Source organism: Staurois parvus, unplaced genomic scaffold (genome assembly GCF_062004578.1).
Source record: "Staurois parvus isolate SC_StPar_1 unplaced genomic scaffold, SC_StPar_1.0 ptg001756l, whole genome shotgun sequence".
Taxonomy (NCBI): domain Eukaryota; kingdom Metazoa; phylum Chordata; class Amphibia; order Anura; family Ranidae; genus Staurois; species Staurois parvus.
In genome coordinates, this window is record NW_028319552.1 from 580,248 (window position 1) to 600,903 (window position 20,656).

The 20,656-nt window shown below is 43.1% G+C and overlaps 1 protein-coding gene across 1 annotated transcript in view; it reads right to left on the reverse strand.

Moving 5' to 3' along the window:
* Window positions 1-1,898: 1,898 nt before the first annotated feature.
* CHRNA4 (cholinergic receptor nicotinic alpha 4 subunit) overlaps window positions 1,899-20,656 on the reverse strand; it is a 49,904-nt gene continuing 31,146 nt past the window's right edge. The window contains exons 4-5 of the mRNA XM_089663736.1: window positions 5,201-6,578; window positions 1,899-2,446 (exon numbers count right to left, since the gene is read on the reverse strand). Of these exons, the coding sequence (XP_089519862.1) occupies window positions 2,321-2,446; window positions 5,201-6,578 (1,504 nt within the window). The 3' untranslated portion in view covers window positions 1,899-2,320. The remainder of the gene's footprint in view (window positions 2,447-5,200; window positions 6,579-20,656) is intronic.

Consider the following 20,656-nt stretch of genomic DNA (forward strand, 5'->3'; position numbering starts at 1 on the left):
TCCCCCCTTGTCGTACGCATTGCTGATATTTCGTAGTGTTGCTAGGCCACGTGTTGTCTGGCTGTGAGATTATTCTAACGAGGAACTTGTCTGTATTGCTTAATATGCAGAGGGCGGCAGCGAGCGAGATAACAGAAATTATACACGCCACCCTTACTCTGCCCTTCACACATTAAACGGCCCTGTTCCACAATTCTGTTCTCCTTTATTCCCCCTGCCTGTCCCATAAGGTTTGGGCCTGCAGCTGGCGCTTTACCGTTGCACGCACACACCCGGCCAGGGAATTGTGGCAGGAGTGACGCCTGGCTTTGAACCTGTCCTTCAGTCAAAGTGAGCCGTTCTGACACCTCCTGTTAGATCTGCCGGAATATCAGAGGCGACGCGGCCGACTGAAGCGATCACAGACAGGCCTTTGCGCCGCTCGCTCGTTGATGGAATTTTAAAGTGGAGGAAATAAGTTGGCTGCCATTGTTGGCTGAAAATGTTGCTGCATGCCTGCCTTCAGAGAAAAGGCAAAGCTACTGCCTGGCGTACTTGTTCTAGGTCCGTGACTCCATAAAGCACCAAAGCTAGAGGATCAGCCTGACAACCAAACAGGTAGCAGAATGAGCAATGGTGGAACCCTGTGAAGAAAAAATTACTTGCCTGTCCGGTGAGGGAAACTCTAAACAACGCCAGGCTTTGCTGCTCAAGACTCAAAGGTTGGCAGCAAAGGCGAGCGCCTTGGGCGCTTCAATGGAACGGGTCGCAGAAAGAGCAGGATCTGCAACTTATACTACCAACACAGTTCACAGTATATGGGGACACTTTGGCCTTTGGCAGTGCTGCTACCCAACACTCCCTGATGCATCAGTAGCACATACCAACTAGAACAGTAGTTCTCAACCTGTGGGTCGTGACCCCTTTGGGGGTCGAACGGCCCTTTCACAGGGGTCGCCTAAGACCATCGGAAAACACATATTTCCGATGTGTAAAGAGCAGCTGCTGTGTAGAAAGCAGCTGCTGTGTTGAAAGCAGCCGCTGTGTAGAAAGCAGCTACTGTGTTGAAAGCAGCAGTATTGGAGGTAAAACGACACTTCATGAATTATAATTACTGGGTAAATAATTTTATGGTTGGGGGGTCACCACAACATGAGGAACTGTATAAAAGGGTCGCGACATTAGGAAGGTTGAGAACCACTGAACTAGAAGGTATGGTGTAGGCAGGTGCAGTCTATTTTCTCCACTGTACGTAGCGCTTATCCAGAGCAGCAATGCAGCTGGAGGGGTAAGTCGAGGGAAAATGGGTTTCTCTAGGATTCCCTCGGTTCCCTGGAGCAGCTTTCTGGGCTAGGTGCCTGGCTGCCATCCTCACCTGCTTTGAGATATTGTCCCGGAACAAGCATCCAGATATGTGCTTCCGACTGCCCCAGTCTGCACGCTTGTTCTAGGTCAGTGACTCAAAACAGCCAGAGAACCAACACGGACATCAAGCATTTTAAATGAAGAGGTCAGCAATGCCATATGTTTCTATCAGTAAGTTTTCTTTAAGGTGACCAATTTTATACAATTACGTAACTGTAAAAATAAAGTGAATATAATTACCTTTCTGGTGGCCCATTTGTCTAAAGCTGCCTCTTTATTGCCCCCCCCAAGCACTTTGAGAGGGTCATATACTTGTTACCCCCACCACACACTATGGTTCCTCCAGAAAGCTCATACGTCCTGTAGTGAAGTAAAAGCTGGTGGGAGGAACCACAGCATGCAGCGGGGGAGTGAGTACTCTAACACAATCGGAAGTGGCTAATCTCACCCATATTTCTATCTTGACCAGCGTCCATTAAATCTTCTACAGCCAAGCAAGTTTCACAAAAGAAAGCAATAACAAGTTAGAAATAAAAACCAAAATGACACAAAAGGTCTTTAGGGCCTCAGATTTATTCACAGACCCGCCAGGAACCCTCAGACGTCAGTATGAATGGTTCTTGGTTGCAGTCGGCTGTACATGACAAAATATTTAATCAAGGATTCCTGGCCATAGTGGGCCAGAGCAGTCCCTGAAAAGGCTTCTTTGCCCGGGGCCATCCCCTGGAGCTGGCTGGGCTCTCTCATGCGTTTCTGATGCGAGCTTAAATATTTATATACTGCAGACGCACGCTCTGGATCTCCCGCTTGTCCCTTCTGTTCTGTGGGATCCCTCAAACCGTTCTTGTGTTTTGTTTTTTAAGTTCTCTCTGCATTCTCCATGCATTCATGCGCCCAACTTCCCACCCCACTTGGCTGTTCCCCACTCGTTGTCCTCCTGGTGTGGTGGGACTATCCATTTTGGAGGCCCTGATGCTTAGATCATGCCGGCCAACCAGGGTGGTAGGAACAGTCCAACGGTTCCCAAGAGGCAGACTATGATGAACATCCAGAGGAAGATCCGATCGATGACCATGGCCACATACTTCCAGTCCTGTTTGACCTGTTGGGATTAAGGAGAGAGAAAGTGAATCTCATGATGTGACTGGAACAATATAAGTCTATCCATCCTACACAACATTTTTAAAGATATATATATGCTCAAGCTGGACTCAAGTGGACCTGGAACTGCAAGGATTGCCCAATGCTTGCAAAGGCCACACGGAGGTTTGATGGTGGCACAGGGTCACCCAACATCAGCAGGCTCCTATCTAGAGTCAATGGCTACATATAGACAATGAGAGGGGTGTGAGCTATTGCTCCCTGAATACATTTTATAAATGCCCACATCGGTTGCTGTTTCTGGAGGTAAAGTGATTAGTAAATTGATGGTTAAAGCACAAATTTAATGCTGCTGACTGTGGATAAATCAAGAGCTTGTGCAGGGCTTGGGATAGGTTCACATGGCTATTCAGAAGGCGATGGAGCAGCAGCTTCCAGCCATTCAGGAGGCAATACTGCCGCCTCCTGAATGCCTGTATTTTTGTTTGTTTCTTTGCAGAATTGCGATCTTGCATGGAACTAATGCTCCGCAACTATGAGCCAAGCATTTGGCTTGTAGTTGCAGAATAGTCCCGTTGACTTCAATTGGCGAGTTCAAAAGGCAAGCCTGGTGGCTTAACTCAACAAGCTGAGTTTAATTTGCTGCAGCTGCAAAGCATCTCGGCCTTGGTATGTATATGATCCTCTCCAGCTGCCTCATTAGGCCTTTTTCGCACAGGCAGTAAAAAAATGCAGCCGAACCACCTGTTCACCAATCGAAAGCCCAACAAGGTAGCTGGAAGAGATTGCACATAAGGAGCGGCTATGGTAAATTTAACTCAGCTCCTTGAGCCATCCATTAATTTCAACGGGACCACACTGCAAGTGCAAGCTATACGCTAGACTCGCAGTTGTGGCAAGTTAGTTCCAAGGACAATCACCATTCGGCAAAAAAAAAAAACAAAACAAAAAACAGGCATTCACGATGTGGTAGTATTGCCTCTTGAACACCTGTTCTGCCACCTTTTGAAAAGTGATCCTCCAGGGGCGGTGGAGACTGCCTCTGCATGAACCCACCATTGGGCTTTTAGAGGGCATTTAAAAACCCATCAGATGACCTGTGTGATTGAGGCCTTACCAAACACAAATAAATACTGGGAAAGTCAGTTATTTTACTGTTCAATCTTTCAGAAATTTCCAAAAAGAGATCCTGTCTTTTTGCTCATTCGAATCTCTGAAATTGCCACCTTCCCCTACCTTTACCATGCTCCCCACCTCTCCTTTACAAAACTCTTTTAGATATGGAGGACCATGGGCGTGAGTGGCCAGTCACCAGACCCAAACACTTTTTGGGCGCTGAGGATGTCAAAAACCCTCTTGCCTCCAACAGAGGAATGGCGGGGAAGCCTGATGAAGGTGAGTGTCAAGGTTCCTTTAAGAGACCTTACAGGGTGTCTTTAAGGAAGAATTTAGGGGGGGTCATTGAGATACTCCTTTTTGTTTGCCATCTGCCTTATATCAGCAGTGCAGAGGGACAAATTGGAAAACAAGAAAAAAAAAAACAGCGGACAATCAAAGCGGTTTGAAAGCTACAGAAGGCGGAAGATAACAGCCACTTGAGATGGAAATAGACTAAATGATTGCAGGCTGGGCGCTCGCTCTATCACGCTGTGAGCGCTCCGCCGACAACGGACCTCTGTTTAAAGTTATCAGACAGCACAGCTTGCACCTTCCGCATAATGACCAGAAGTGAATCGTCAGAGTCCGCGAGCGGTGGCAAGGTCAGTGGTTTCCAGCAAAGAGACACAATGAGATCCTGTATACACCCTCACATCGAGCGCATGCAATGAGCACAGATCTCCGAGCTGAAATCTGCAATAATAAAAATCCAACTGCTACTTCAGCTATTAATTAGGAAAACAAGGGAAGGTAACGTAGTCCAGTTCATGTAATTACTTACATCCCTAGTGGCCACTGGCATGGTTCTATGGTAGCATGCTAACATGTTTCCAGCAGTGGGGGTTGGATGGGGACAACCAGTGAGCAGGAAGGAGACCCAGATATAACAAGCCTGTCCACTGCCAGCATGGTGCAGAGAACTGTTGCTCCTTGTGTGGAAGCAGTGGTCTCTCTACAGAAGTCTGACAATCCTCCTATTCAGTCAGATCCAGAGCTCTCCAATCAGCAGGGAGTATGAGGTTTTCTGATTTTAGAGCAATTGGTCTAACTCAGTAGAGAGGGTTGTCAGACCTCTGCAGAGAGACCACTGCTTTACTGCTGCTTCCCAGAAAAACAAGTGCATGACCAAATCACTGCACACCATATACTCCCTTGTATGGCTGATATCTTATCCTAGCTAATGAAAATTCAAAACTTTTTTTTTTCTTTTGGAGTGGGAATGTATTAGAACCCCTTGTTATAACAGTCTGTGCCCTGATTGAGAAGATTCACTCAGTTTTTCCTGGTGACCATTGTTGCTGACATGGCAAGTGATAGGAAATCAAACTTTGTCTTCACCAAAACAAAAATTGATGGGAAACCTTCCAATGGGGACACTTGTCCCTGTGACAACTGTCTAAGAGGGGAACTTCCTCTTTCTGTTGCATCTACAGGACACAAGAAGGAAAATCTAAGAAAGGGAGGTTTTGGGTATTCATACACTTAAATGTAATCCAGTTAGGGTTTAGACCTACTTGGAGGTTCCTCAGCAACTGGAAGTCTATAAGTGTCCCTTCGCCCATTAAAAAAAAAAAAAATGTATATGTTAGGTACTTACAGAGAAGTCGGCATCCTCTGCTCTCAGGTGGTCTGCGATATAATGGACTCCCTCAATGGCCAACTTCAGGGATGGAGACATCAGCAGCACATGCTGCTCTTTGGTACTGACTGTTTTGGTAACTTGACTGGTGCCACTTGACTTCTCTTGGTTTTTGGGTTTGCATTTGCACTGAGAATTTGGAGTCTGCTGTGCTTCATGCACGTGACAACTCTGAGACTGTGGAGAGGTACTGGACTGACCATTGGTCTGGGAAGAATCTTCATGAAGGTAGCAATACTGTATGCTCCTTGAGCGGCAACGAATTGTAGCCTCATTGGTTTCCTTGGGCGTGTACATCTGTTGCACGCTTACAGAGCGAACCTTGGGCATCAGGTTGGTCTGGGGCTCTCCCAGAAGATGAGTTTGGTTTGAAGGACGAGGGCAGCTGGTCAGAGTTGATTCCTCGCAGAGCAGTGAATATTGCCCCGAGGGAGACTTGCAGATCACTTGAGAGTTGGCCGTTTGTTCCAGCTGGTGGCAACAGGAAGAAGCTGGTGATGCCCTCTGGCTGGTGGGGCTGGCTGAGGATGAACTTGGGAAGGCCGGCTCAATCTCTGTCTCAGACCACAGTCTAGGTGGAGGACTAAGCCTTCTAACATGCAAGGACTCGATCAGTTTCTTGCAGTTGTCCTTTGCAGGCCTCTTCATGAACAAAACCCTGGGCACCACATCCAAAAATATTCTGCGTACCCAAGCTGGCATGGTGTGTGTACGAGGGGAACGGTGGTGGACATTCAATACAAATACTGTGATGATGATGGAGAGGGTGACAAAGATCATGGTGAAGAGCAGGTATTCCCCAATCAATGGGATGACCAAAGATGTGGATGGAATAATCTCAGTAATGAGGAGGAGAAAGACAGTCAGGGAAAGCAGGACGGATATACACAGTGTGATCTTCTCTCCACATTCTGAAGGTAAGTAGAAGACCAACACGGTTAAGCAGGAGATGAGAAGGCAGGGAATGATAAGGTTAATGGTATAAAATAAAGGAAGTCTACGGATGATAAAAGAATATGTGATGTCCGAGTAGATTTCTGTGCAACACTCATACTTCTTAATGTTGTAGTTGCCGACAGCATTGACAATGACCCACTCTCCGCTCTCCCAGTAGTCAAGTTGGTCGACATGATTGTGCATGCTGATCAGATCGATCTTGGCTCTATCATAGGTCCATGAGCCGAACTTCATGGTGCAATTCTGCTGGTCGAAGGGGAAAAAAGTGACGTCAATGCTGCAGGAGCTCTTGTAAATGGCTGGGGGTGTCCACTTTATCCGTCCGTCATAGAAGAGGTGGGCTTTGGTCAAGTGGGTCACTGCAAAGTCCCCATCAGCACTATAAAAATACAAAAAACAAAAAATTAGGATTTGTCCTTGACTACATCTTATTACATAGTCACGTTTCTCTGGCACTCTGCAAAGTCTTTAATCGGAGCCTTCAAAATACTTTGTGTAAAATGACCTTAAATGGGCCCAGGCTCCAGCGGGCGGGTAATGGATTCTGCGCCTTCGTTTAATATCATTTCTTTTTTCTATATTTTGCCATTTTGGATTGCAGCTCAATAACAATTTATTTTCTTTGTTCATGTTTCATCGGCTTTTCCCTCAAAATGTCAAATGGTACAATGAAGAGAAAAGGTTTGCCAAGTTGCTCAAGGTAGAAATTATTCCAGTCTTAAAAATGTACCGATGATGTTTTGGTGCAAAATATTCCAGAATGGAAAGGAGTATTTTAGGTTGTCACAACCCTTTTCTTAGGCTACGTTCACACTAGTTTTGTCAGCAGGCGTCAGGGAAGCGTTTTTAACGCTTCTCAAACTCCTATGAAAGTTCTGGACATGGCAGCACACAGTGCTGTTCACACGGAAGCGTTAGCGTCGCGGTAAAACTGACGCCTCGGGTCCAGTCAGGAAGAGTTGAAGCCTCCCATTCAAGTTGATGGTGCCGCTCCTCGCGGTTGCAAGGCGTTTGCGGAGCATTAATTCCATTTACCTTCATTATAGGAGTTTGTGGTGCGGTTTTAACACTTGGCAAACGCCTATCAACGGCCTCAAAACCGCGCATAGGGCGTTTTGGGAGCGTTTGAGGAGCGTTAAAAACGCTTCACAAACGCCTATCTAATGCCTGTAAAACACTATAGGGGCGTTTGGCAAGAGTTAGAAATAAAGTCAAGTGTGAACAAGCCCTTAAGTTCATTTTTCCCTTTGCATGGGTATGTTTCCATGGAAGCTTTAGGAGTTTAGGTTTGGGATAGTTAGGTGGTACAACAGGGGTGGACAAATAATACTGGAAATCAAGAGCCGGTCTGTCCAATCTGGGATCCATCAGGATTTTTTTTTGTCTTGTTAGGAGCCAAGCTCCATTGACAACCCAGAAGACCTCAAATGTTAGGCAGCAGCTGTAAATTGTAAGGAGCATTGGCTCTCTGGCTTCTGGGATTTGTCCAGCCCTGTGTTACTACCAGGGGCGGACTGACATTTCATAGGGCCCCCGGGCAATAGGGGATCATGGGGCCCCTGTGTCCTTGCCCTAACTCAAAAAAGCCTATGAAAAAGGTACCAGGGGCATCTCATGGGGCCCCCTACTGACCCCAGGCCCTCGGGCAGTGCCCGAGTTTCCAAATGGTCAGTCCGCCCCTGGTTACTACTCTAAGGTGCTGAAGAGTATAAGGAAAATCAGAGGAAAACCTGGAAGAATCAGTCCCATATTTATTCTGCAGAAGGACAATGATCATAAAACTTACAATCAGAGTCATAGAGAGCTATCGTCATTAGAAGAACAAGGGGTCATGGAAGAGTTGGTATGGTCCCCATAGAATTCATCAACACCATTGAGACATGAAGAGACAGAAGCAACTGAGACAACCCTAATCCAAGGAAGAAGTGCGCTCAGTTCGCCTAGAAACATATGCAGTACATCTCTATATTACATTTCCCCATGTTTTACCCCTTTGAGAACCCTGCAAGTACTGAAAACGATCTGTGGATCTGTTTGGAATGCTCTCAGCTCCTAAGTCCTGTTCCGGGCTGGCAACACACAGCATTTTTGTAGACCAAGTGGTGTCAGCCCTGCCCAGTTTTCTTTTGTTAAACTCCCAGTCTCACTTCCATCAACATAAAGGCTAATCATTCTGTAGTTCAGGATTATAAATGGGAGAGCTGGGAATTTCCAGGCTTGTTGCGTAAAATAAATGCCCTTCCAACCAGCTACACCCCTGATGCCCAACCTGGAGCCCTTTGGCACTTTTTTTTGTGGCCCACGGGGGCCCCTGCAAACACTAATATGTGCTTCCCTATTGCCCTGTTATAGCAGTGATTTCTAGCTCCAGTTTCTGTCACAAGTCTCTGACAGTCTCCTGCAGCATGTCTGCAGTCTCTTACTATCTCTTGTATCATGTCTGTAGTCTCTTACCATCTCAGATATTATATCCAGTCTCTGACCATCTCTTGTACCATGTCTGCAGACTCTGACCATCTCCTGTACCATGTCTGCAGTCTCTGACCATCTCCTGTACTATGTCTGCAGTCTCTGACCATCTCTTGTACCATGTCTGCAGTCTCTGACCATCTCCTGTACTATGTCTGCAGTCTCTGACTATCTCCTGTACCATGTCCAAAGTCTCTGACCATCTCTTTTATTATGTCCAGTCTCTGGCCATCTCCTGTACCATGTCTTCAGTCTCTGACTATCTCTTGTATCATGTACACAGTCTCTGACCATTGCCTGTACCATGTCTGCAAGCTCTGACCATCTCTTGTATTTGTAGTATACTGTGTGAATACACACAGTATACTACCGTATTAAATCCAATCGCTGACCATCTCCTGTATCATGTCCACAGTCTCTGACCATCTCTTGCATGTTTTCCTGCCATCTCTGACCATATTTTGTATCCTGTCCCATATTCTCTGACCATATCCTGTTGTGTTTCTTTTATGTTTGGCCCTTCGGTGATGTTGGGGATTGCACTGAAGGCCCCCATATCAAGAAAGTTGACCACCACTGAATTATACGAATGTGACTTTATTGTAAATTCTAACCCTATTCTGGTATGTAGGTATAGCAATAGACCAATCCCAACCTCAAATTATACAAAACAAATCCTAAGCAAGCGTTTCGGCTACTGTAACCATATAGTGATACATTTCGGTGATAGGACAGCACAGAGGCTAAACGGTTAGCACTTCCGCCTGGCAGTACTCGGGTCTTTGGTTCCAATCCCAACCACGGCACCACCTGCCTGGAGTTTGCATGTTCTTCCTGTGCCTGTGTGGGTTTCCTCTGGTTACTCCGGTTCTCTCCCACACTCCAAAGACATGCTGGTAGGTTAATTGGCTCCTGTCTAAATTGTCCCTAGTATTTGTATGTATGAATGTGAGTTGGGGACCTTAGATTGTACACCCCTCGAGGGTTAGGGACCTTATATTGTACGCCCCTCGAGGGTTAGGGACCTTATATTGTACGCCCCTCGAGGGTTAGGGACCTTAGATTGTACGCCCCTCGAGGGTTAGGGACCTTAGATTGTACGCCCATCGAGGGTTAGGGACCTTAGATTGTACGCCCCTCGAGGGTTAGGGACCTTAGATTGTACGCCCCTCGAGGGTTAGGGATCTTAGATTGTACGCCCCTCGAAGGTTAGGGACCTTAGATTGTACGCCCCTCGAGGGTTAGGGACCTTAGATTGTACGCCCCTTGAGGGTTAGGGACCTTAGATTGTACTCTCCTCGAGGGTTAGGGACCTTAGATTGTACGCCCCTCGAGGGTTAGGGACCTTAGATTGTACGCCCCTCGAGGGTTAGGGACCTTAGATTGTACGCCCCTCGAGGGTTAGGGACCTTAGATTGTACGCCCCTCGAGGGTTAGGGACCTTAGATTGTACGCCCCTTGAGGGTTAGGGACCTTAGATTGTACTCTCCTTGAGGGTTAGGGACCTTAGATTGTACGCCCCTCGAGGGTTAGGGACCTTAGATTGTACGCCCCTCGAGGGTTAGGGACCTTAGATTGTACGCCCCTCGAGGGTTAGGGACCTTAGATTGTACGCCCCTCGAGGGTTAGGGACCTTAGATTGTACGCCCCTTGAGGGTTAGGGACCTTAGATTGTACGCCCCTTGAGGGTCGGGGACCGATGTGAATGTACAATATATATATGTAAAGTGCTGCGTAAATTGATGGCGCTATACAAGTACCTGAAATAAATAAAATAAATACTATGCCAACACAGGGTCCCTGGCCCCACCAGAGGATGAAACTCCCTAAACATACTGCCAGGAATGCCACCTTCCATGTACCAAGCTGGCTGGAATTTGACCACCAGCTCTGTGAAAGGCTGTGAGCCAAGCATAGCAACAGAGGAATGCAAAATCCCAACAATAAACTGGATATAAAAGAAAATCAGAAGAACTTGGCCTGTATTGGTGGTGGTGGTGGGTGGAGATGACCCGTGAAGGCCAGGGACAAAATGCATCTTGGGAAATACGCATCAAGATCTCATTATAGCGGCTCCTAGACCCCAAGCTTGTAATTTCTCGGGCCTTATCCCGAGCTGTGCCGGAGAATTTCAACACTTAGACGCTAAGCCTTGCAAATCCTCCAGTGTTGACTTATTAAATCCGATAAAGAGAAAATGTGTATACGAGCGCACCTAATTGCAGCAGCTATACATCAGGTTACCATACACCATGAAAATACCATAAGTCAAAAAATGTAGCGCTACAAAAACACAAATATACCAATGAAGACAGATAGGTGATTCACATGAGTAAATGTCTAAATAAATAAATATGACAGTTCATAAAAGGGGTGACTTTTAGTGATTTCTTCTCTGTCCTGCACTGCTGGTGCTCAGGCGTTGTGCAAAATAGTGCTGAGAGAATGCACACTCACCAGAACACCCAGGAAAATGAGCGTTTAGTAATTATATATTCCCCTTTAGAGACATCAGCCGGTCAGGATAGGATAGTGTACTAGCCTCCCTCACGAGCTCCTGGAGGAATCTGTGTGGTCCCTTGATAGGTAGCCTGTGGACTTCTCCCTGAGGACCGCATACGTTCCTTACCCAGTGATGGCTGCAAATGAATACTCCCCAAGGGAGTCAAAACAAGGACGCCTCCATAGTGTAGTAGGTGATAACAGAGGTTTTATTACATCTAGCATCGAAAGTACACAGCGGTGTATACAAAAACGGACTGACCGTCCAGTGGTAAAGATGGCCGCCGGAGCTCCACGATGCTCCGGCGGCGTGACGTCACGGCGTTCCTGGCTCCTCCTACGCGTTTCGTGCACACGCACGTCGTCTGGGGGGATTTGCCAATGAACACCGAGCCGTGCGTCGTACATTTATATGCTAAGCGCATGCGCAGTAGAAAGGGCGCCATATTCTAGAAGTGCGACCTGAGGACACCCGGATATCGATATGGGCGCCATTTTTCATTAGTTCCATTGCTTATACATACCGTTACAATAGCAGCACGTAAAGCCGGCCAGCTGTCATTATTAATAACAGCATTACACCCCCTTAATGGTCTCACTTCGGTGTTAGATCAAACTGCCAATTTCATATATGTTAGGTAAGTGCCTTCCAATTGACCAAATTAAAGGGCAAGACGAATCAATACAATACGTGTAGCGCTAGCATATAAACCACTTCATAAAAAATCCATGTGCATGTAATATTCATAAAACAGAAAATCTGCTAATAGGCAACAAGACAATTGGCATACATAAGTCCATACTAAAAATATACATAAAATTGTACATAATGCAAGTAGCTATATCCTTTTAATTGTTATCAGTGCCAATCAGTGACACTAGAACTATAAACCTAAAACTGAACCAAGGAACAGTACAATAAAATGATAATATCATCATATCCTATTCTCTCGACATGACGATAAACCATACATAAAAAACAATAAAAAGAGAGGGTCCATAGAGTTTAGCTGTTATTGATAAAACAATTTAGATCTATGTCTATATTGTGGCCTTTAGGGTGTAAAGTCTGCAGCTCATATATCCAGCGTGTTTCGAGCTGTGAGACTCCACGCAGTTTATTTACCCCTCTCCAATGGGGTTGTACCATGTCTATCCCAACAAACTGTAAAGATGATGGGTCATTTTTGTGTTTACATTTAAAGTGATAAGACAATGAGTGATCTTTATACCCCTTTTTAATGTTGTTAATATGTTCTCTCAGTCTATCACGTAGGCGTCTGGTAGTACGTCCCACATACTGGAGTTTACAAGAACATTCAAGAAGATATACCACATTTTTACTGTAGCAGGTTATGCATTTATCTAATTTATACGTTCTACCTGTGGTATTTGAAGAAAAAGAAAATAGTTTCTGTTTCCTTACGTTATTCGTCGTACAAATAACGCACTTGTTACAAGGAAAGAAACCTGTTATGTTTGGTGCAAACGAGATCTTCTCTGGGGGGTTGATAACGTTAGGTGCTAACCGGTGTCTTAATGCTGTAGCTTTTTTATATATGACTTCCGGTTTAGCCGGCAGAATTTTGGAAAGGATGGGATCCGCCAATAAGACATTCCAATTTTTATTAATAATGTGCTTAATGGCTCTATGCTGTATAGAATATGTGGTCAAAAAAGGGCAAGACAGTGTCTTACTGGTCATTCTTTTATCCTCCAGTAATACACTTCTGTCCATATTAGCCACTTGTTGAATGGTGTCATCGATTTTTTGCTGAGGATATCCTTTTTCCAGGAATTTCATTTTTAAAGTGTCAGCTTGCATGTAGTATGTATCCAATTTAGTACAATTCCTGCGTATTCTTGTGAACTGACCTTTCGGAATGTTTGCAAGCCATGCAGGGTGGTGACAACTTTCTAACGGGATGAAACTATTCCTGTCGGTTTTTTTGAAGAAGGATTCCGTAATGACCATACCATTATCATTAAATAATGTTAGATCCAGGAAATGGATGTCTGTATTGCTATATGTATAACTAAACTCAATATTAAGTGTGTTATCATTAAGTGTTTTGAAAAAATTGTGTAAAGATTCTTCCTCCCCATTCCACAATAAGAACACGTCATCTATAAATCTTTTATAAAATATTAACTCTGGCCACTCTCTTGCATAAATTAAAAACTCCTCCCAATACGCCATAAAAAGGTTTGCTAGGCTGGGGGCAAACTTCGCCCCCATCGCCACGCCCTTGGTTTGCAAGAAATATTTGCGATCAAACCAGAAATAATTATTCTGCATTGCGAACTGCAGTAATGTTAAAATATATTCAATATGTGAGGGAGATAAAGTGCTATAGGCGTCTAAAAAATATTTGGCGGCATCCATCCCATCTTCATGTGCAATATTGCTATATAAGGATGTGACGTCCGCTGTGACTAAAAAGGTTTGAGATGAAATTTTAATATCTTTAATGTCATTCAAAATGTGCTTAGTATCCTTCAGAAACGACGGAGTTTGTATGACCAGTGGTTGTAGGAAATAATCTATATATTCCCCTACTTTGGAGAATAATGAGCCTATTCCACTTATAATAGGCCGTCCTGGTGGTTTCGTCGGATTTTTATGCACCTTTGGGAGTATATAAAACACTGGAAGTCTGGGGGCTGATGGGCACAGGAAATCTTTTTCTTTTTTATTTAGTATACCGCTATCAAATCCCTTTTTAATGATCTTTTTCAAACCTTTTTTAAGAGTTGATAAAGGATTCCCAGGAAGGCGGGTATAGGTAGTAGTGTCATTCAAAATTTTATAAGATTCCTCTAAATAGTCACATTTATTGAGTATGACCACCCCTCCTCCCTTATCCGCTGGTCTAATGACCAGGTCTTTTCTTTTCAGGAGGAGGTCAACTGCTTTCTTGGTGTCCATGTCAGGGGCCTTTCTAATATTTAGTCCCTCCAGATCTTTTAATACTAATTCTTTAAAGATATTCACATAGGATCTGCACTGATATTAATAAGAAGAAACCTAAAAAGACACAATCGAATGTTAGATATGAACCTTCACATTTACAACACCAATCTCCTAAACACAATAAACAGTTTAATTATTATAATGTACCAACATCAAATAGATATGAAGCTCTTAATGATCCAAATGTGGGGACACGAAATATGCAATGGCATCCATCACATGAGCAACATAATCAGTCTGACAATGGACAGTATTATCAAAATAGGAATCCCTACCCCCATCAGCAAGGAGCGGGAGCATCCCCTAGGCAACACCACCAGAATTATAGCTCAAACACTAATTACTATCCGCGCCACCAGGGGGCAGTAGCACCTCCTAAACACCATAACCAAGGGCCCGTGTATTCCAATAAACCATTTAATCCACAATTCAATAGGGATTATTATGACAATCGGAACTACCAGCAGACACCACCAAGAGTACCATATAATTATGACTCGAACAGAACACCTCAGGTTCATTTTTTAGGGGAAGGAGGGTCTCGGAAAAGAAGCGGTTCCGGAGAGGGAAAAGGGGGGGGAAAAGGGTCAACAGAAACAGGCAAGAGAAGGAAAACGTAGCTGGTCAAGGCATTTTCAATTTGAGTGATATAGTACTTACGCAACCTGAATTAAAACTTCTGGACAAGGGACTTAAGTTCGCCCCTAAACAAAAGTTAAATAAGTTTCAAACTTACATTGACATTCACAAATTCTCACGACAACTTTCATTAAAAAGATACTTTCACTCTAATCCATATAATTATGATCAGAGTATTAATAATTATCACTCAACACTAAAGAATGCCTCAACTTATAACCCCCCACCCCAGTCCAGATCCTATGTGAATATCTTTAAAGAATTAGTATTAAAAGATCTGGAGGGACTAAATATTAGAAAGGCCCCTGACATGGACACCAAGAAAGCAGTTGACCTCCTCCTGAAAAGAAAAGACCTGGTCATTAGACCAGCGGATAAGGGAGGAGGGGTGGTCATACTCAATAAATGTGACTATTTAGAGGAATCTTATAAAATTTTGAATGACACTACTACCTATACCCGCCTTCCTGGGAATCCTTTATCAACTCTTAAAAAAGGTTTGAAAAAGATCATTAAAAAGGGATTTGATAGCGGTATACTAAATAAAAAAGAAAAAGATTTCCTGTGCCCATCAGCCCCCAGACTTCCAGTGTTTTATATACTCCCAAAGGTGCATAAAAATCCGACGAAACCACCAGGACGGCCTATTATAAGTGGAATAGGCTCATTATTCTCCAAAGTAGGGGAATATATAGATTATTTCCTACAACCACTGGTCATACAAACTCCGTCGTTTCTGAAGGATACTAAGCACATTTTGAATGACATTAAAGATATTAAAATTTCATCTCAAACCTTTTTAGTCACAGCGGACGTCACATCCTTATATAGCAATATTGCACATGAAGATGGGATGGATGCCGCCAAATATTTTTTAGACGCCTATAGCACTTTATCTCCCTCACATATTGAATATATTTTAACATTACTGCAGTTCGCAATGCAGAATAATTATTTCTGGTTTGATCGCAAATATTTCTTGCAAACCAAGGGCGTGGCGATGGGGGCGAAGTTTGCCCCCAGCCTAGCAAACCTTTTTATGGCGTATTGGGAGGAGTTTTTAATTTATGCAAGAGAGTGGCCAGAGTTAATATTTTATAAAAGATTTATAGATGACGTGTTCTTATTGTGGAATGGGGAGGAAGAATCTTTACACAATTTTTTCAAAACACTTAATGATAACACACTTAATATTGAGTTTAGTTATACATATAGCAATACAGACATCCATTTCCTGGATCTAACATTATTTAATGATAATGGTATGGTCATTACGGAATCCTTCTTCAAAAAAACCGACAGGAATAGTTTCATCCCGTTAGAAAGTTGTCACCACCCTGCATGGCTTGCAAACATTCCGAAAGGTCAGTTCACAAGAATACGCAGGAATTGTACTAAATTGGATACATACTACATGCAAGCTGACACTTTAAAAATGAAATTCCTGGAAAAAGGATATCCTCAGCAAAAAATCGATGACACCATTCAACAAGTGGCTAATATGGACAGAAGTGTATTACTGGAGGATAAAAGAATGACCAGTAAGACACTGTCTTGCCCTTTTTTGACCACATATTCTATACAGCATAGAGCCATTAAGCACATTATTAATAAAAATTGGAATGTCTTATTGGCGGATCCCATCCTTTCCAAAATTCTGCCGGCTAAACCGGAAGTCATATATAAAAAAGCTACAGCATTAAGACACCGGTTAGCACCTAACGTTATCAACCCCCCAGAGAAGATCTCGTTTGCACCAAACATAACAGGTTTCTTTCCTTGTAACAAGTGCGTTATTTGTACGACGAATAACGTAAGGAAACAGAAACTATTTTCTTTTTCTTCAAATACCACAGGTAGAACGTATAAATTAGATAAATGCATAACCTGCTACAGTAAAAATGTGGTATATCTTCTTGAATGTTCTTGTAAACTCCAGTATGTGGGACGTACTACCAGACGCCTACGTGATAGACTGAGAGAACATATTAACAACATTAAAAAGGGGTATAAAGATCACTCATTGTCTTATCACTTTAAATGTAAACACAAAAATGACCCATCATCTTTACAGTTTGTTGGGATAGACATGGTACAACCCCATTGGAGAGGGGTAAATAAACTGCGTGGAGTCTCACAGCTCGAAACACGCTGGATATATGAGCTGCAGACTTTACACCCTAAAGGCCACAATATAGACATAGATCTAAATTGTTTTATCAATAACAGCTAAACTCTATGGACCCTCTCTTTTTATTGTTTTTTATGTATGGTTTATCGTCATGTCGAGAGAATAGGATATGATGATATTATCATTTTATTGTACTGTTCCTTGGTTCAGTTTTAGGTTTATAGTTCTAGTGTCACTGATTGGCACTGATAACAATTAAAAGGATATAGCTACTTGCATTATGTACAATTTTATGTATATTTTTAGTATGGACTTATGTATGCCCATTGTCTTGTTGCCTATTAGCAGATTTTCTGTTTTATGAATATTACATGCACATGGATTTTTTATGAAGTGGTTTATATGCTAGCGCTACACGTATTGTATTGATTCGTCTTGCCCTTTAATTTGGTCAATTGGAAGGCACTTACCTAACATATATGAAATTGGCAGTTTGATCTAACACCGAAGTGAGACCATTAAGGGGGTGTAATGCTGTTATTAATAATGACAGCTGGCCGGCTTTACGTGCTGCTATTGTAACGGTATGTATAAGCAATGGAACTAATGAAAAATGGCGCCCATATCGATATCCGGGTGTCCTCAGGTCGCACTTCTAGAATATGGCGCCCTTTCTACTGCGCATGCGCTTAGCATATAAATGTACGACGCACGGCTCGGTGTTCATTGGCAAATCCCCCCAGACGACGTGCGTGTGCACGAAACGCGTAGGAGGAGCCAGGAACGCCGTGACGTCACGCCGCCGGAGCATCGTGGAGCTCCGGCGGCCATCTTTACCACTGGACGGTCAGTCCGTTTTTGTATACACCGCTGTGTACTTTCGATGCTAGATGTAATAAAACCTCTGTTATCACCTACTACACTATGGAGGCGTCCTTGTTTTGACTCCCTTGGGGAGTATTCATTTGCAGCCATCACTGGGTAAGGAACGTATGCGGTCCTCAGGGAGAAGTCCACAGGCTACCTATCAAGGGACCACACAGATTCCTCCAGGAGCTCGTGAGGGAGGCTAGTACACTATCCTATCCTGACCGGCTGATGTCTCTAAAGGGGAATATATAATTACTAAACGCTCATTTTCCTGGGTGTTCTGGTGAGTGTGCATTCTCTCAGCACTATTTTGCACAACGCCTGAGCACCAGCAGTGCAGGACAGAGAAGAAATCACTAAAAGTCACCCCTTTTATGAACTGTCATATTTATTTATTTAGACATTTACTCATGTGAATCACCTATCTGTCTTCATTGGTATATTTGTGTTTTTGTAGCGCTACATTTTTTGACTTATGGTATTTTCATGGTGTATGGTAACCTGATGTATAGCTGCTGCAATTAGGTGCGCTCGTATACACATTTTCTCTTTATCTGTTTTCCAACCATTCAGTTTCTGAGCAGCACCTCCCAGATTATAGTTTTCTTTGATCATCATTTGATCTTCTAGAATATATACAATTATGGCGGATATCTTCGAGATGAGATTGTCTAGATCTATCATCTCTGAGGACGTCTATACGATTGATGATACAAGAGATGACCTTAAGGGCCTTTTCTTGCATTTACAAAATCTTACCTCCGCTGAGGTTAGAACCCTTTGGGATGTATCATTTCTAGACAAATATCTCAAGGAAGGTATGGTTCCTCGTTCACTTAGGTGGGATGTCCCCCCTGAATACATGGATGATACTGGTCTTTTAGAATGGTTCCAATTTTTTAATAAAGCGGGAATGGATCTAATAAAATTTCTAATTACTAGAAAAAAGAAGAAATTAACATATCTAGACTCTGAAATTAATGTTATTAGAGAGAAACTCACTCCATTTAAAGGTACGGATGAGTATAATAAAGAATCTGATAGAGTCAAAAAGTACCTTGACAACATAGAGAAAGAGCAAAAGATAAAGAAAAAGAGGAAATATGCGAGGGATTTTAAAGACTATCAAGAAAATGTAGTGTTTAGATGGCAATCAGATGAGGAGAAGTCACAAGTAGTGACCAATCCCACTGATATTAATAAGAAGAAACCTAAAAAGACACAATCGAATGTTAGATATGAACCTTCACATTTACAACACCAATCTCCTAAACACAATAAACAGTTTAATTATTATAATGTACCAACATCAAATAGATATGAAGCTCTTAATGATCCAAATGTGGGGACACGAAATATGCAATGGCATCCATCACATGAGCAACATAATCAGTCTGACAATGGACAGTATTATCAAAATAGGAATCCCTACCCCCATCAGCAAGGAGCGGGAGCATCCCCTAGGCAACACCACCAGAATTATAGCTCAAACACTAATTACTATCCGCGCCACCAGGGGGCAGTAGCACCTCCTAAACACCATAACCAAGGGCCCGTGTATTCCAATAAACCATTTAATCCACAATTCAATAGGGATTATTATGACAATCGGAACTACCAGCAGACACCACCAAGAGTACCATATAATTATGACTCGAACAGAACACCTCAGGTTCATTTTTTAGGGGAAGGAGGGTCTCGGAAAAGAAGCGGTTCCGGAGAGGGAAAAGGGGGGGGAAAAGGGTCAACAGAAACAGGCAAGAGAAGGAAAACGTAGCTGGTCAAGGCATTTTCAATTTGAGTGATATAGTACTTACGCAACCTGAATTAAAACTTCTGGACAAGGGACTTAAGTTCGCCCCTAAACAAAAGTTAAATAAGTTTCAAACTTACATTGACATTCACAAATTCTCACGACAACTTTCATTAAAAAGATACTTTCACTCTAATCCATATAATTATGATCAGAGTATTAATAATTATCACTCAACACTAAAGAATGCCTCAACTTATAACCCCCCACCCCAGTCCAGATCCTATGTGAATATCTTTAAAGAATTAGTATTAAAAGATCTGGAGGGACTAAATATTAGAAAGGCCCCTGACATGGACACCAAGAAAGCAGTTGACCTCCTCCTGAAAAGAAAAGACCTGGTCATTAGACCAGCGGATAAGGGAGGAGGGGTGGTCATACTCAATAAATGTGACTATTTAGAGGAATCTTATAAAATTTTGAATGACACTACTACCTATACCCGCCTTCCTGGGAATCCTTTATCAACTCTTAAAAAAGGTTTGAAAAAGATCATTAAAAAGGGATTTGATAGCGGTATACTAAATAAAAAAGAAAAAGATTTCCTGTGCCCATCAGCCCCCAGACTTCCAGTGTTTTATATACTCCCAAAGGTGCATAAAAATCCGACGAAACCACCAGGACGGCCTATTATAAGTGGAATAGGCTCATTATTCTCCAAAGTAGGGGAATATATAGATTATTTCCTACAACCACTGGTCATACAAACTCCGTCGTTTCTGAAGGATACTAAGCACATTTTGAATGACATTAAAGATATTAAAATTTCATCTCAAACCTTTTTAGTCACAGCGGACGTCACATCCTTATATAGCAATATTGCACATGAAGATGGGATGGATGCCGCCAAATATTTTTTAGACGCCTATAGCACTTTATCTCCCTCACATATTGAATATATTTTAACATTACTGCAGTTCGCAATGCAGAATAATTATTTCTGGTTTGATCGCAAATATTTCTTGCAAACCAAGGGCGTGGCGATGGGGGCGAAGTTTGCCCCCAGCCTAGCAAACCTTTTTATGGCGTATTGGGAGGAGTTTTTAATTTATGCAAGAG